The 18,672-nt window shown below is 42.1% G+C and overlaps 1 protein-coding gene across 1 annotated transcript in view; it reads right to left on the bottom strand.

Moving 5' to 3' along the window:
* Positions 1-10,160, bottom strand: part of Map3k7cl (MAP3K7 C-terminal like) — a 68,909-nt gene extending 58,749 nt beyond the window's left edge. Inside the window, exons 1-2 of the mRNA XM_004654397.2 lie at positions 10,147-10,160; positions 8,742-8,988 (exon numbers count right to left, since the gene is read on the bottom strand). Coding sequence (XP_004654454.2) covers positions 8,742-8,988; positions 10,147-10,160 — 261 coding nt within the window. The remainder of the gene's footprint in view (positions 1-8,741; positions 8,989-10,146) is intronic.
* Between the last annotated feature and the right edge of the window lie 8,512 nt (positions 10,161-18,672).

Raw genomic sequence — 18,672 nt, 5'->3', positions numbered from 1 at the left:
GGACCGGCTGAGCAGCTGTTGAAGGAGAACACAAACGGGACCAGCTGAGCAACTCTGGTACCACTCTAAGCATCCTGTACAGCCTCCCATCCCCCAACCACCAGAGCTGCAAAGCATGGAGAACCACCCCCAGCCACAGAGCATCCTGCACAGCTGATCACAACACCAAATCCAGGGACCCAAGCACCTTAACTAAGTCCACAGCACAACAGAGAGGGATTGAGGTGGGCATTCAGCATTGGTAAGATTGGAAGCCATCCCAAAAGGTAACAGGGTCTACTTACACAAAGCCAGGTACATAGACCTTCACTGAAAGTGCTGTCTCACCTTCCATATCAGGGCAGCCTATGCGATAGATTTTACTGATATATTCTCGGTTGGATTTACTATTATCAAATAAATTGTATTTTGGTATTAACTATTGTTGCCTTTGACATTTCCTGACTCATAGGCCCTTTGTCTTTTTCTTCTGTCATTGTTGGGGGCAGGGTCTGACTCAGCCCCAGGTTGACCTGGAACACACTTCAGACCAGAAATCTCAGCCACCCAGTTGACAGGATTAAGGGATTGGATCAAATCACACCCTTAGGAACTTTGGCAGTATTAGATTATCTGTTTGTTTTAATCCCCACACTTGCATAAATACTCTGTGCTGGTTTTGAGTGCATGTGTACATTACTCAGTTGAATTTTAGAACCTGACAGAAATTTTCTTAACCCAGCCTACTAGAATACTTGAATAGCAGACAGAGTTAATACCTAGTGTCACTTCTGCTATTATTCTGGAAGTGTAAGAGCTATACCTGGCACCTGAACTCCTACCCTGATAATATATAAAGTCAGATTTACATGGCTAAGATCACTGCAGATAATTTGAAAACCCAAGCCTCAAATTAACTCAAGATGCAAAAAGCTCTACATTATAATACAAGAAACACAAAAAAATCAAGAAAATACAATCCAACCAAAAATTATAAACCCATCAGAAATGACCTGCAGTGAGACTGCTTTAGATGAAATGCCTGACAAAGATTTCAAAAAATCATAATTATATCTATTCTCATAGAAGTCAAAGAAGAAATCAAAAGAAGCAAAGAAGAAAACAAACTCCTGAAGGAACCCCAAGAAAACACAGGAAACCAACTTAATGAAATAAGAAGGACAATGCAAGGCATGAGTGAGGAAATAGAAATATTGAAAAAATACTAATCAGAAATATTAGAAATGAAAATCAGAGTAATTCAAATAGAAAACTGTAGAAAGTCTCACCAGTCAAATGGATCAAGGAGAGGACAGAATATCTAAACTAGAAGACTAGGTGGCAGATCTAATACAGTCTAACAGAGAAAGACAAACTAATAGGAAAGCACAAATGGGAATTTCAATATATTCAGGACACTATGAAGAGATCAAACATAAGAATTCAGGGCATAGTAGAATGAGAAGAATTTTACTCCAAAGGCATAACAGGTATTTTCAACTAAATCATAGAAGAAAATTTCCCCAAATAGGAAAAGTGATGCCAATGCAGATAAAGGAAACCCATAGAATGCCAAACAGACAAAATCAAGAAAGAACCTCTCACCACCATGCTATAATTAAACTAAAAACCACACAAACAACAGAAAATATATTGAAATCAGTTAGAAAAATCAAGTCACATACAAAAGCAAGCCTATCAGGACCACAGCAGATTACTCAACACAAACTGTAAAAGCCAGGAAGGCTTGGAATGATGTATTCCAAGTTCTGAAAGATAACAACTGCCAACCAAGATTACTTTATCCTACAAAGCTATCCATTCAAATATATGGAGAAATAAGGACATTCCACAACAAAAACAAGCTAAAGGAATTTATGAACACTAAACAAGCTCTACAGAAATACTTGAAAGGATCCTCCATGGGGAAGAGAAAGAAAAGCACACACATAAGGAACCAGGAAAAAATAAACCATACTCAATAATACTTAATACAAGAGACTAAAGGAAAAACAGGAAGAACTACAAAACAAGAAGAACAGTAAGAAAAAATACACACTTTTCAATAATAAGTCTTAATATCAACAGCCTCATTTCCCCAACCAAAAGACACAGGCTTTCAGACTAGATTAAAAAGCAGGATACTTCTTTTTTTGACTCCAAGAAACCCACCTTTCCACAGAAAAGACAGACACTGTCTTAGAGTAAAATATTGTAAAACAGCATTTCAAGCAAATGGTCCTAGAAAACAAGCAAGTGTCACTATCCTATTACCTGACAGTGTGGACTTCAAACCAACATTAGTTAGAAAGATAAAGAAGGTCAGTAAAAGTTGATTAAAGGAGCACTCCAACCGGAGGACATTATAATCCTAAATATATGTGCATCTAACATGGGGCTCCCAATTAAATTTAAAACACACACACACACACACACACACACACACACACACACACACAGTATTAGAATTGAGATAACAGATAATACCAAACACAGTTGTAGTGGGTGACTTCAACACCCCACTCTCATCAATTGACAGGTCATCCCAGAAAAAAAAAAAAAAAAAAAAAAAAGAAGCAACTGGATTAAATGACATCACAGAACAAATGGACCTAACCAATATAGACAGGACATTTCTCCCAAATGCTGCATAATACACATTTTTTTCAGCAGCACATGAAACATTCTCTAAAACATACCATATGTTAGGATACAAAGCAAACTTAACAAATACAGGAAAATTGAAATAATTCCTTGCACTCTATCTGATCACAATGGGATTGTACTACAAATCAACAGCAAGAAGAGCTATAGAGGATACACAAAAGTATGAACAATAAACAATACACTACCAAATGATAAATGGGTCAAGGAAGAAATCAAGAAGGAAACAAAAAATTCATAGAATCAAATGATAATGAGAACAAAATATACCAAAACTTTTGTGACACAATGAAGGCAGTCCTAAGAGGGAAATTTATAGCTTTAAGTGTCTATATTAAGAAATTAGAAAGGTTGTAAGTAAACAACTTAATACTTCACCTTAAGGTCTTGATAAAAGAAGAACAAGGCAAACTAAAAATCAGTACATGAGAAACCAAAACTCAGTAGATGGCAAGAAATAATAAATATTAGGGCAGAAGTTAATGAGATAGAAACCAAAAAAAAAAAAAAATTAATACAAAGAATCAGTGAAACAAAAAGTTGGTTCTTTGAAAGGATAAGCAAGATAGATAAACCCTTAGCAAAGCCAAAAGAAAAAGAGAAGAGACACAAGTTAGTAAAATTAGAGATGAAAAAGGTACCATTACAACATATACCAAAGAAATTCAGAAAATCATAAAAACATAACTTAAGATCTTATACTCCACAAGTCCAGGCTCAGATCTATTTCCCAGTGAATTTTAGAAGTCCTTCATGGAAGAACTAACACCTCAAACTTTACCATAAAATAGAAAAGAATTCTACCAAACTCCTTCTATGAAGCCAGCAGCACCCTGATACCAAAACCAAAGACAGGATAAAAAATGAAAACTACAGATTAATCTCCCTCATGAATATAGATGCAAAAATTCTCAACAAAATATTAGCAAAAAGAATGCAAAAATATAGCAAAAACAAAAACATTATTCACCCTGACCAAGTAATCTTTATCCCAAATATGCAGGGATGGTTCAAAACAAATTGATAAATGTAATACAGTATATAAATGGGTTGAAGGACATATATCAGATGATCACCTCAATAGATGCCAAAAAGGCACTTGACAAAATTCAGCATCTCTTCATGGTATAAAAGTCCTACTGGGAATAGAAGGAACATATCTCAACATTTTAAAGGTTATTTATGACAAACCTATAGCCAACATAATACTAAATGGGGAAAAACTTGAAGCTTTTCTACTAAAATCAGGAACAAGACAAGGGTGTCCACTGTCCCCACTTTTATTTAATATAGCACTGGAAGTCTTAGCCATAGCAATAAGGCAAGAGACACATAAAATGGATACAAATTGGAAAGGAAGAGATCAAATTTTTATTATTTGAAGATGATATGATTCTATGCATAAAGACCCCTAAATAGAGTCTGCCAGCAAATTGTTAGAGCTGAAAAACACTTCTAGCAATATAGCAGGATACAAAATAAATACACAGAAATCAGTAGCCTTCCTATATACTCACAACAAACATACTGGGAAAATCAGGAAATCACTCCCATTCACAATTGCATCAAAATAATGATAATAATAATAATAATAATAGTAATAATAATAATAATAATGTACCTTGGTTTAAACTTAACAGGAAGTAAAGGATCTCTACAATGAAAACTTTAAAACACTCATAACAGAAGTTGCAGAAGACACCAGGAAATGGAAAGACATCCCTTGTTCTTGGATCACAAGAGTCACTATTGTAAAAAATGTCAATCTTACCAAAAGCAATCTACACATTTAATGCAATCCCCATAAAAATTCCAATGGCATCTTTTCAGAAAAAGCATTCCTAAAATTCATTTGCAAGCACAAAAAAAAAACCCAAACCCTCAAATAGCCAAAACAATCTTGAGCAACAAAAATAAGGCTGGTGGTATCACCATGCTGAGTTTAACATATATTACAGAGCCATAGTAACAAAAACAACATGGTACTGGCACTAAAACAGACATGTAGATCAATAGAACACAATAGAGGACCCAGATGTAAGCTCAGAAAGCTACAGCCACCTGATCTTTGACAAAAATTTACTGGAGAAAAGACAGCCTCTTCAACAAATGGTGCTGGGAAAACTGGATACCTATATGTAGATAGATGAAAACAAATCCTTATCTCAAGTCCAAATGGATCAAAGACCTTAATATAAGACACGAAACTCCAAAACTACTAGAAGAAAAAGTAGGGGAATCCATTCAACATATTGGCATAGGCAATGACTTTATGAATATAAGCCCAGTTGCTCAGGAACTAGTTGCTAACCAACAGCTGGGATCTCATGAAATTATAATGCTTTTGTATATACAGCAAAGGACACTGGGAATAGAGCAAAAAAGCAACCTACAGAATGGGAGAAAATCTTTACCAGCTGTACTTCTGACAGAGGATAAATATCCAGGATATACAAAGAACTCCAAAAATTAAATAATAAGAAATCAAACATCACAATTAAAAAATGGTCTATGGAACAAACTAGGAGTCCTCAAAAAAAAAAACATACATATAGCATATAAATATCTAAACAAGGACTGGAGAAATGGCTTAGTGGTTAAGGTGTTTGCCTGAAAAGCCAAAGGACCCAATTTTGATTCTCCAGAACCCACTTAAACCAGATGCATGAGGGACACATGCATCTGTAGTCCATTTGCAATGGCTGGAGGCCCTGGTGTGCCCATTCTCTCTCTGTCTCTCTTCTATCTCTCTGTCTCTCTCTGCTTGCAAATAAATAAAAGTTTCAAAAATATCTCTCAAAACAAATGTTATACATCCTTAGCCATCAGGAAAATGAAAATTTAAACTACTCTGAGATTCCATCTCACTCCTGTCAGAATTGCTATTGTTAAGAAATCAAGCCGGGCATGGTAGTGCATGCCTTTAATCCCAGTACTCAGGAGATAGAGGATAATACTCACTTAAGAATGTTCAACATCCTTAACCAAAAAGGAGATTGCATATTAAAACAACTGTGAGATTCTACCTTACTATACTTAGGATAGCAAACATTAAAAAAAATGTTGATGACGATGTGGGGAAAAAGGAACCCTCATTCACTGCTGGTGGGAGTGCAAACTTGTACAATCACTATGGAAATCAGAATGGAGACACCTGAAAAAGATAAAAATAAACCAGGCCTAGTGGAGCACACCTTTAATCCCATCCAGTCTCTGATTGGCTAAGAGATCCACTCAGTGCAAAGGAGCCCTTAGCTAGAGCTGGGAAGCAAGTCAGAATCCTATGGAGATCAGAACATTGCACTCCAACAAGAAGCTCCCACTAGTCTTTAGCCAAAAGAGAAACTACACCCATTAAAATCTCTCTTAATTAACAATTCTTGACTTCCTGTTAAGATGGTGGCGTAGGTACCACATCAAAGCAGCCTGGGGGGAGGGGGGAGACCAAAAAAACTCAGCAAAATACACACTTACTAAAAAGTGAGGGGTATAGGAAATTGAAGCGGCAGCGGAGAAGTAGAAGAGATCCAGAGCTTCCAGAGCCCGCACAAGCTGGCAAAAGCGGCCCTGGCAGCTCCGCCAACTGCCACGGCAGCGCACCAGAAAGCTGCCAGGCTCGGCTCCAGCCACAGGAAAAGCCAGGTGCCGGAGCTTTCCCTCACGCTGCGCTCTCCGCAACTCAGAAAACGTGAGGGGAGAGCGGCAGCGAGCAGCGGAGGAGCAGACCGCGAGGTAGAAGAACACGTGGAACAGCGAGAGATCCAGAGCAGCTGCGGCTCCCTCCCCTCCCCCACCACCTGAGCCCAGCTCCGGCGAACAGAACAGCGTCCCGGACCCGGCCACGCCAACTTGGGCTGACAGCGGGACCCAAGCAGGAGCAGAGTTCGGCAGCAACATCAGGGGCTCCAGCACCGGTAACAGCGGCCCCAGCAGCAGCAGACCCGGTAGCGGCAGCAGCAGCAGCTTCAGGGGCAGCAGCGGCAGTGGACCCAGCAGCAGCAGTGGCTCCAGAAGTGGTGGCTACAGCAGCAGCAGCAGCAGCAGCAGCAGCAGCAGCAGCAGCAGAGGCAGCAGCAGCAGCAGCAGCAGTGGGCCCAGCAGCTTCAGCTGCTGACAGACCCAGCAGAGGCAGCTTTAGCAGCCACAGTTCCAGCAGCGGGTGTGCTGATCTGCAGGGCCACAGTTGCCAGGCTCAGTTTGCCCCACAGGAAAAGCCAGTGCCCAGCTCCAGAAATCAGAACAGCAGCCCGATGACCAGGCAGCAACTTGACTGAGACCAAAATCATCTAAGGTAACTGGGATTGCACCAGGGAAGGGTCTCACTTGGTCACAAGCTGACTTGCATCCCTCAACAGACCAGAAATCTTAACCTCTATGTTGATAGAGGATCTGGTTGTTATAATAACTACTCTGGCATACATACTTGGGGCTGTTTTTGATTGAATGTGTACAGTGTTTAGTTAACTTTTAGAATCTACCGGTATTTTATTCCACTCAGCCTACTTGAATACTCCCATAGCAGGGAAACTCAACCCTTAGGAGCACCTTTGTAGATACTCTGAGAGTCTTAAGAGCCACACCTAACACCTTAAGCTCCTACCCTGAAAAAATATAATATCAAATCAATTGATACAGCTAAGAATACCCAGCTAGCTAGAAAATCCAAGTATTAACTTAATCCAAGATGCAAAAATATATAGATTATAACACAAGAAACACTAAAAAGCAAGACGATATAAATCCACCTAAAAGTATTAATGCATCAGAAATGACCTCCAGTGAGAACAAGTTAGAGGAAATGCCTTAAAAACTTGTATGGGCACATTATATGTCAAAAGAAAGATTTCAAAAGAATGATTGTAAATATGTTCAAAGAAGTCAGAGAACAAAACAATTCTTAACCCCTTTAACCTATGCTGACCTCATCCTCCCTTGGGGAATCTGTTTTTCTTTTTCAGAAGACAGCTAGAATGGGGGAGAGGAACCACTGCTCCTCACACATTAGCCAGGGCTCAGGTGAATCCAGAATTGGCGCGATGAGCAAGAGTGCTGTCTCAATAGCAAGCCTGTCAACCAGCACCAGGGTCATGGAGACAGACACAGAGGATACTCAAAACACACCAAAGCAGAAATACAGACCCTACTGAGATCACAACACTAAAGTAGACTTAAAACACACCCACCGCAGCTCAAGGAATTTTGCAGAATAGGGGTCAGAAAGAGTGTAAGAGCCACAGCATGGAAGGGAATATCCAGAGACATGCCCCTGCCTACACAGTGACTGACTGAGGCTCTCACGTCTCATAACCTGCAACTATAAGGGGACTAGCAATCCCACTGAGGGGGGCCTTCAATGGAATGGGGTTAGGGAGGAGGGAAATGAGGGTACTGACATATAATGTGCCCATACAAGTTTTTAATTAATGAAAAAGAGATGAGAAAGAAAGTATGGAAGAAAGAAGGAAAGAAAGGAAGAAAGAAAGAAGGAAGGAAGGAAGGAAAAAAGGAAAGAAAGAGAGAGAGAAAGATAGAAAGAAAGAGAGAGAGAAAGAAAGAAAAAGCTGTGCTTGGTATATTTGCATCTCTGTGTCAATTAAAGTTAAAGAAGAGATTGATACTGCTAGAAGTCTTTCAAAGTGTGCATATCCACTGACAATCCTCTTCCTTGTTCCCAGGCTACAGTATGACTTTCCCTGGGCCCAAGTTCCTAGAAGAAGGTAACAAATTAGTTTTTTTTTCCCCAATTTTATTTATTTATTTACTTGAGAAAGCAAGAGCAAAAAGGGCAGAAAGAGAGAGAGAATGAGGGCACCAGGGCCTCTAGCCTCTGCAAACAAACTCCAGTCCAGACGCATGAGCCACCTTGTGCATCTAGCTTACGTGGGTCCTGGGGAATCGAACCGAGGTCCTTTGGCTTTGCAGGCAAGTGCTTTAACCACTAAGCCATCGCTCCAGCCTGAAGGTAACAGATTAGCATATTACTGATTCTTATAGTCCATCCATGTATCTCTGATTATTTATACAGATTTAGTAAATCCTTGCACAAACTGTAACTCATGGTTCTATTTGCTTGGGGAGAAAATCACTTTTGCACTTACTTGAATTAGGTTGTTGAAATAAGCAAGCCTCTCTGTGCTTCTGGAGATCTTGCATTTCTCCTTCATGAAGAAAGAGCTTCTCAAGGCTCCTGTTCTGGCAAGTGGAAGAACCTCTCCTTCAGAGGCAGTTTTAGCCTTGAACTTGATTTTTATGTGCTGTTGATTTATGTTTTGGCAACAGATTGAATCCAATTTATGAGCTCTGGAACCCTTTGCGGCCACCGAAGTTTTCTGACCCTCTGTTCTTCTATAAAACGGGAACGTTTCAGGGGTGTCTTGCACATTAAAAGTCTCGTTTCACCAGAGAGTAGCTGAGTATCTGGTGCACAGCTTTTGCCTCATATACATGGTTTCTTATCATCACCTTGAAACTACAATCTTAAAAGAGAGACTTCTTTGACCAAAAGTGAAAGCAGCACTAATCCTGTGGGGTTAAACAAAATGTAAATATTTAGAGGGCAATTTGATGAGCACAAGATATCCATCTGGTGAAACAACAGTGGCTTTCCCTCTAGGCTCTATGACCTTGCTGGCCATTGACTTTTGACTAGGCTTTCAGTAACAGGCACAAATTCCCTCCCATGGAGCAGATCTGAGATCTGAGCAGAGGGCAGTTGGATACCCCCTCACAACAGTCATGCCTTTTTGGCACCACGAGTGGACACGTTAGCTGGCTCGTGGGCTGTGTAGAATACAAAGTTAATCCACGTTTGTAAAAGCCTGCTGGTCACTTTTCTGTCCCAGCAGCCTGCTCCGTATTTTCCAGCATTATGTCAGCTAGTCAGGGGGGAGGAGGCTTCCGGCTCCACTTCCCAGTACCCCACAGCTGAAGCATGTGGTGACTACAGGTTAGACTCAAACCTCATCAAAGTGCTCAGAGTGAGAGATGGTTGAATGGGCGGCTTTATGATAGCTTCCAAGAGCCAGGAAAATCAAAAGAAGAGTGTAACGAGAATACAAAAGCCAGAGGATGGGGAAGGGTGTTTAGTAATGCGGGTTCAATCCCCAGGACCCACGTAAAGCCAGATGCACAAGTTGGCACATGTGTCTGGAGGTCATTTGCAGTGGCAGGAGGCCCTGTGGTACCCATTCTCTCTATATCTCTCTTTCTCTCAAATAAATAAATAAAATATTTTCAAAGTAAATACATGCTACATAATAAATACACTCCACTTTTGCATTTTTACCCCAAACAAGCTCCTCACTGCTGTCATCATCTTATTTTATTTTATTATTATTATTGTTTTTGTTTTTTTTCCTTGCTAGGGTCTCGCTCTAGCTCAGGGTGACCTGGAATTCCCTATGGAGTCTCAGGATGGCCTTGAACTCTCGGCAATCCTCCCACCTCTGCCTCCCGGCTGCTGGGATTAAAGGCGCGTGCACCACCACGCCCAGCTGCTGTCACCTTGCTGCGCTCATTGCGACTTTGTCCTCTCAACGCGCTCTGTTCATTCTCAGGCTAACGCACTTGGCACGTGTGTGGTTTCAAAGCCTTCGCAAATTGAACAGTAGGCCCTCAGTCTTAGCTAAATTACTGCAGCAAAGCAAAACAGCACGGCCTAGGGCGGGGTTCAGTGTGCACTGTAGAACTCAATAGAACCCGGATACAAGTGCTTGCTAGGGAAGGTGTCCATCAGAGCCGGGACCTCGGGCAGAACAGCATTGTAGAACTCAATAGAACCCGGATACAAGTGCTTGCTAGGGAAGGTGTCCATCAGAGCCGGGACCTCGGGCAGAACAGCATTGTAGAACTCAATGGAGCCCGGATACAAGTGCTTGCTAGGGAAGGTGTCCATCAGAGCCGGGACCTCGGGCAGAACAGCATTGTAGAACTCAATAGAACCCGGATACAAGTGCTTGCTAGGGAAGGTGTCCATCAGAGCCAGGACCTCGGGGACAACAGCATTGTAGAACTCAATGGAGCCCAGATACAAGTGCTTGCTAGGGAAGGTGTCCATCGGAGCCAGGACCTCGGGGACAACAGCATTGTAGAACTCAATAGAACCCGGATACAAGTGCTTGCTAGGGAAGGTGTCCATCAGAGCCAGGACCTCGGGCAGAACAGCAGAGACACGGCAGGTCACTCTACCCATATCTCTCACGCCGTCACTGGGGCCAAGTTAACCTTTGAGCTTTAGGCTTGCGTTTGTGGAAAACCAGTGCTGCAAAGCCACAGGTATGACTAAATGAATTCAGTGAGACGCCCCTACCCACAAAGGGAGCCATCAAAGATCATAATTACCCATTTTTCCCTCAGGCCGCTATTTTGTCAAGGGTTATGAATTTTTTTCATGCCAGGACTGAGTGGCTACAGAAAAAAAAAAAGAAATTAAGTTGGGGAGAGGGTTGATTTTTTTTTTTTTTTTTTAGTTTTTCTGTGTGTTTGTGTGTGTGCCCATGGCAAAGGATGCCTGAGGAGGTCAGGGGACAGCTTCACCTCTGTCAGCTCTTGTTTGAGGCAGGGGCTTGCATTCACCACTGTGTTCAGCAGACTAGCTGGCCCTCACAAACTTCTGGGAGAGACTCCTGTCTCCACCTCCCTTCTGGCAACAGGAGCACGGGGTTTCAAGACTTCCAGGGCAAGTACTTTACCCATGGAGCCGTCTCCCTAACCCAGGGGTGGGGGACAGGAATGTTAACATCTCTTCAAATGATAGCTTTCGTGAAGCAACAGAAATCCAGAATGGGACCTGGAGGACTGGTGCAGAGCAACATGCAAGCAAATAGCAAAAAGCTGTCCAAACGACCATGTGGTGTGTGCTGAGATGCTCAGCAAGGCCCACGTCATGCGTGAAGGCTTCTGCGGTTGAGTGTATTGGGATGTGAGCCACAGCAGTGGGTCTGAACTCAAGTAAGCTATGGGTACCTTATGACTTGCATCTGACTGTCCCCGCCACAGTGCCGAAACACTTGGCTCATAACTAGTGGCGCTCTTTTAGGATGTGATGCTACTTTGGGGCAGGAGGCATGGCTCCAAGACGTGGGTCACTGGGGCCAGATTGTAGCTGAGCCCTACTTCTTCTTTTTTTTTTTTAATATTTTTTTTGTTCATTATTTATTTATTTATTTGAGAGCGACAGACACAGGGAGAAAGACAGATAGAGGGAGAGAGAGAGAATGGGTGCGCCAGGACTTCCAGCCTCTGCAAACGAACTCCAGACGCGTGCGCCCCCTTGTGCATCTGGCTAACATGGGACCTGGGGAATCGAGCCTCGAACCGGGATCCTTAGGCTTCACAGGCAAGCACTTAACCACTAAGCCATCTCTCCAGCCCTGAGCCCTACTTCTGACCCATGCCCTTGACCTCCTGGTCAGCATTGTGAGAAAAGCCATCAGTCTAAGCTCATGCTGCCATGGCCGAGGCTACTGCCTGTCTACGGTGAACTCTATTCCCTGAAACTGTGGGCCCAATCCAAGCTCTCCTCCTTTAGGTTGATTCTGTCTGGCATTTGGTCACAGCAACGAGAAAAGTTAACTAATACAGGTGACAACAGAGACTGCTCCGAGCATAGCTACTTCTGAGTAAATTGACATCATTCTTGAATACTGTCCCAAAGATCATTGACAGAAAGAGTTACATGCCGGGGCATGGTGGCACACACCTTTAATCCTAGCACTAGGGAGGCATAGGTAGGAGGATTGCCATGAGTTCAAGCCCACCCTGAGACTACATAGTGAATTCCAGGTCAGCCTGAGCTAGAACAAGAACTTCCCTGGAAAAAAAATTTTTTTTTAAAAAGAGAGTTACAGGACCATTCAAGTGAGAAGCTACTAATAGCAAAACATTTTGCTGCTGTTGAGGTGGTGAGATTCTCTTGATGCAATCAAACTCACATGTACTGGGGACTGGGAAGATGTTCAGAGGATGCTTAGCTAGCATGAGGACCTGAGTTTGACCCTTCCCACCACCCATTGAAAAACGGAGCATGCCCTCCACACATAAAATGGCCTCAATATCCATGACCACATAGTGCCAGGCACTACCTACACAAGACCATCATAAGAGAAGGGAAAGATCATGACATCAAAATAAAAGAAAGACTTATTGAGATGGGGAGGGAATATGATGGAGAATGGAACTTCAAAGGGGAAAGTGGAGGGAGGGAGAGTATTACCATGGGATATTTTTTATAATCATGGAAAATGTTTTAAAAAATTGAAAAAAATAAAATAAAATAAGATTTAAAAAAAGAAAAGAAAAACGGAGCATGCCTGTGACCCCAACACTGAGGCAGGTGGACACAAGAGGATCCCTGAGGGGCCGTGGACAGCCAGACTAATCAGAAACTTGTAGAGCTCCTGGGTCAGTGAAAATCTGTCTCAGAGAAGTAAGAGGACACTCAGCTCTTCCTCTGGCCTCAGCAGACACATACACAGAAAACACACATCTCCACACACACATGTGGGTACACTACACCCCACACGTGCTCCAGATGCACATACATGTGCCTAAACTAAACATACTATAGACACACACCTGCACACACTCCATACCACAGATGCTACACACACACAGACCTATACCGCAACCCACACATACTACAAACACACATGTGTGCATACACTGCACCCCACACATACTGCAAACACACACACACCAAAAATGCCAAATGTATCAGTTTGATTACCAATTCAAACATGCCCACTCTCTTCAGTGGTAAGGTAAAAAGTAAGATCACACAAAAGCATGTGGGGAATGGGCACCTTAGAAATTCACCCACCTCTGGGGGAAAAGCTATTAACAAAAGTGCAAAGAAGACCCTGGTTTCACATGTGACATCAAGGCATCCTATTACCCTTCCATCTTGGTTCTGTCTCCAAGACATTTCACTGTGTTGGGATTGTCACCTAACCTTTTCTGGCCTCAGTTTCCTCTTCTGAAAGAGAATAAATTTAAACTTGATGCTCTTACAATTCTAAGTTCTTTAATTTTAGGAGACAAGCCATCCTTTAAATGAAAAAATATATATGCAGAAACCCTTCCCTGGCTTCGATTCAGTAAAACATTTGTAATAAACCAAAAATACTTTCACAGCAGCCGTCACGGGAATAACAGAACGTAGATAATCCCTCCTCTCCTCCCTGTTGAAGCCAGTTACCAACACAACCTCCAAGCCCACTGCCAAGCCAACTTAGTCATCAGGTATTTGGTACCCAAGTGGCATCCATTCAGTCCCTGATTACACTGTGAAATCCAAGGACATCCAGAAAAGTGATGAGGAAGAGATCATGTTTTGTTCATCAGAACTCTTCTTCAAATTAAGCCATCACATCCTAAAATAGTGATGAGAATCACCAACAGGACATCTTCCTGAAAGCAGACAAATGGGCAATCCCTGTTTAGAAGCGCAGTGTCGATTACTGAGCAGATACAAAAATGACTAATAGCCGAGGCCTAATAAGACACCTGTCCATTTCCCTTTTTTTAGCTTAACTGCTTTCAATTCACGGGAGTTGTGTGACACAAACAGCATTTTGCTGACAGCTCTCTGTGTGCTTGAGCCACGACACCATTCAAACCAAAATGGACTTTCAGCTCTTTCCACCCACTTCTTCAAAGTACATTTTAAGAATTACAGTATTAACCACAGATGAATGGCTACCCAGCCTCTCAAATGAGATACGGAAATAGCATTGTTAAGTCCTCCGAGAGAGGAGGGACCGCTTCCCACTGCCGCTGCTCCAGCTAAAGGGGAATGAAGGAGATTTCCTAGAATAGTCCACAAATAGAAGCCGACATTTTCCTGGGACAGAAAAATCCCAGTGGAAGGCAGGCGATTACCTCCTTCAGGGACTCACGAATCTCAAATCTTACCATTTTTACTTATGCTCATTACATTAAATAGAAGCAGAATCAGTAGTGAGGGAGGGTTTACTCAAGCTGTCCTGTTTGAGATAACAGCAGTTAAACTTCAAAGTGTTCCACTCACCGTGAGCCCAGCTGTGCTAAGAGCTGAAGTGGCATTTGCCCGGCTGCCAGGTTAATCCAAACCATTTAAATTAAGCAAGTTCTCTATGTCCTGAATGGGCTGAGTTCTATGAAAATGAAATGTATTTATATGTCAGGAAATCATTCCTGAACACAAAAGCATACTGCTTTTAAAAAATAAAAAAAGCATCTGAACTAAACTATTGCTAATTCACACCCCAAATGGTAAAATTAGATATATACTTAAATTTGTAAAGGGGCTTTCTGCAGAGCCTGATTAACATGCTTTCTGAATCTTCTTTCTAAATTTTGATGCTGAAAACTACAATGAACAAGAATGGAAGTCCCTTTTTAAAAGAAGCAGAGTGAAGATTAATATAATGCACAAAGAATAGGGTTATTAGGGTTTTGTTCTCCCCTTGCAAGTTTTTTTTTGGGGGGGGGCGAGGGTCAATGTACGGTTTCACTCTAGTTCAGGCTGACCTGGAATTCACTATGTAGTCTCAGAGTGGCCTTGAACTCGCAGTGATCCACCTACCTCTACCTCTCAAGCACTGGGATTAAAGGCATGCACCACCACACCCAGGTTAAATGAAGATTTTAAGAGCAAAACACAATAACCAGTTTTAACTAGTTTTTCCCATTTATATCTGCATAGGTAGTAGGCAAAAATTGAGACATGTGCCGGGCAGGGTCGTGCATGCCTTTAATGCCAACACTTGGGAGGCAGAGGTAGGAAGATCGCCATGAGTTCAAGGCCACCCTGAGACTACTGAGTGAATTCCAGGTCAGTCTGGGCTACAGTAAGACCCTACATCAAAAAACAAAAATAAAATAAAATAAAGAAAATAATTGAGACAGGTGTGCTTATATTACTAATGCTGGTGCTAGACTTCCTTTAGTCCACCTAATCACCCCCTCATTTAACAAAAGAGAAAATTCACTCATCATTTATAGCTATTTATATTTTAAGTATTTATGCTTGCATTTTTTCATATTTTAATGCCAAGATCTCTATAACTTTTACCTGACTTAAATGCATATGACTCAGTGAGGTAAGAATCACTTGGTTTCTTCAGTAGAGTTATATCTTGAGATTTATTCTAGCATGCTATAACACCATAAATGAAAAACAAATGGTCAGGCATAGTGGCACACATCTTTAATCCCAGCACTTGGGAGGCAGAGGTTAGAGGATCACTGAGTTTGAGTCCCTCCTGAGAGTATATCAGCCTGGGCTCTGAACAAGACCCCAAATAAAATAAATAGAGCTGGAGAGATAGATGGCTTAGCATTTAAGGCACTTGCCTGTAAAACCTAAGGACCGGGCTGGAGAGATGGCTTAGTGGTTAAGCGCTTGCCTGTGAAGCCTAAGGACCCCAGTTCGAGGCTTGGTTCCCCAGGTCCCACGTTAGCCAGATGCACAAGGGGGCGCATGCGTCTGGAGTTCGTTTGCAGTGGCTAGAAGCCCTGGCGCACCCATTCTCTCTCTCTCCCTCTATCTGTCTTTCTCTCTATGTCTGTCTCTCTCAAATAAATAAATAAAAAGTGAACAAAAAAATTTAAAAAAAACAAAAACAAAAACCTAAGGACCCAGATTTGATTCCCCAGTTCCCACCTAAAGCCAGATACACAAAGTAGCAATGCATCTGGAGTTTGTTTGCTGAGGCTAGAGGCCCAGCTTACACATTTTTTTTCTTTCTTCTCTTTCTTTCTTCCTTCCTTCCTCTCTCCCTTTCTCATTCCTTGCAAATAAATAAATAAAAATTTAAAAAGACGTAAATAAAATAAAAACTATAAACTACATATTGCTACTGTTTACTCTTGTGCATGGAACATAGAAAAGCATTAAAAAGTCATGACTGAGCCACTCGGGAGGCAGTGATAGGAGGATCACTGTGAATTCAAGGCCAGCCTGAGACTGCATAGTGAATTACAGGTCAGCCTGGGCTAGAGTGAGACCCTACTTCAAAAAAAAAAAACAAACAGTGATGACTGGAGAGCCGGGGATGGAGATTGGTGAGTAGACTGCTTGCCTAATATGCATGAAGCCCTGAGTCCCATCCCTGGCCCTGTATCAATCAGACAGGTTAGCGCACACCTGTAATCCAGCCTTGATAGGTAGACGCAGGTAGATCAAGGATCAGAAGTTCAAAGTCATCCTTGACTACCGAACACATCCAAGACCAGCCTCTGATATATGAAAGAATATCTCAAAAACAAAATAATCACAAAATTACTGGACAAATGAACATCATCAGAGACCACCAGCGAGCATCTGTGATTAAACAATGCAGGGAGCCACATGTCAGGATCCAAGCCTTACTTTTCTGCCACCTTGAGTTTATCGCTATCTCACCAGTTCCCACACTGCTCAGCTCTCACTTTCTGGAGTTAACTAATATCCACATAGACTGAATAAGTGTTGGACCTGACTTCAAATGCTTCATATATAATGATTCACTTAATTATCACAACAATTTTAAGCACAGGGCCAGTTCCTGGGCCCGAGGACACAAATTCTCATTCTCACAAGGGTCTCATGCTGGTTTGACGCTCTGCTGCTGCCATGTTGAATTTGAACCTGAGACTCCTCAATTTCATTCGCTGAAATGGGAAGGAGGCCTCGGCAAATTATGTAAGATGGAAAAATGAAAGCAAAGAGAAGTAACTTACTCAAATGCTGACCATTATAGGAGCCTCATTGCTTACCCAGACCACTGTGGCTGTGACTACTGCCTTGAAGGCAGCCATTAGAAGCCTTTAACACTCAGCTCCCTGACAGTTCTGCAACTCCAACTGAAGTCCATTAGGAAAAGAAAAAGTTGATTTCACTTTTTCCTATTTCATTCAATGCCTTTTAGAGGGCAGCACTGCAGGGGATTAAATTCATAAACAAGTCAGATTTTTGAAAAAGGAATTGCTTAGCTACATGAAAGGTGAGAGGGTTTTAAATGGTCGTAGCAGGGGCTTAGCTATTTAAATGACAAGTTAAACAGGACACCTTCGGGACTATTTCAGACTCATATCCCCAAATTAGAGCTTTTAGGAGTGGGATCCAGAACCCTACATGGGGAAGACCAAGTTAGCCAGGCATGGAGAGGCCAAGGCAGGGGGCGGGTCACATCAAAGGAAGCACTCCAGGATGCCTTTTATAGCCATGAAAACAGCCCAGCCCAGCTGCCCTCTGGGCCAATGGGCGCACATAAATAAAAGACTTGCATCAGCTGAGGATCAAATACTAAAGAATAGAGGGCTCCAAATCCAAGGACAAGTCCCCTGTGGAGAGAGCAGATAGAGAGAATGGGCTGCCAGGGCCTGTAGCCACTGCAAATGAACTCCAGATGCATACTTCACCTTGTGCATCTGTCTTACGTGGGTCCTGGGGAATTGAACCTGAGTCCTTAGGCTTCATAGGCAAGCACCTTAATCACAAAACCACCTCTCCAGCCCCAATTCCATCCTTTCTATACCTCATCCTACTTAAAGTAACCTAACACCTATAGCCCAAAGGAATGGAATGTGGTCCTTCCCCATTAATCTAGGACCATATCTACACCATACTATTATCACAATTAACATGATTGTCATTATGCAGGTTTCCATCTTCACTCTGGCATTTCTTTTTGAACTTTTAGAGAGCAAATAAAGCTCTTATTTTATATGTTGCAAAATTAACTTCCAAATACAGGTTCAAGAGCTGGGGAGATGGATCAGAGGTTAAAGGCGCTTGATTGCCAAGCCTCCCAGCCAGGATTCCCCAGTACCCATGTAAAGCCAGATGCACAAAATGGTGCCTCTGGGATTTGTTTGCAGTGGCAAGAGGCCCTGGTACACCTATTCTCTCCCTTTGTCTGTCTATCTAGCTATCAATCTATCTATCGATCAATTGATCTATCTATGTCTATCTATCTCTGTTCACAAGTAGATAAAATTAATTTTTTTGTTTTGCTTTTTGTTTTTCAAGGTAGGGTCTCACTCTAGTTCAGGCTGACCTGGAAC

This window comes from Jaculus jaculus, chromosome 5 (genome assembly GCF_020740685.1).
Source record: "Jaculus jaculus isolate mJacJac1 chromosome 5, mJacJac1.mat.Y.cur, whole genome shotgun sequence".
Taxonomy (NCBI): Eukaryota; Metazoa; Chordata; class Mammalia; order Rodentia; family Dipodidae; genus Jaculus; species Jaculus jaculus.
The sequence above is the reverse complement of the archived record's forward strand: the minus strand, read 5'-3'. Positions and strand labels throughout refer to the sequence as shown.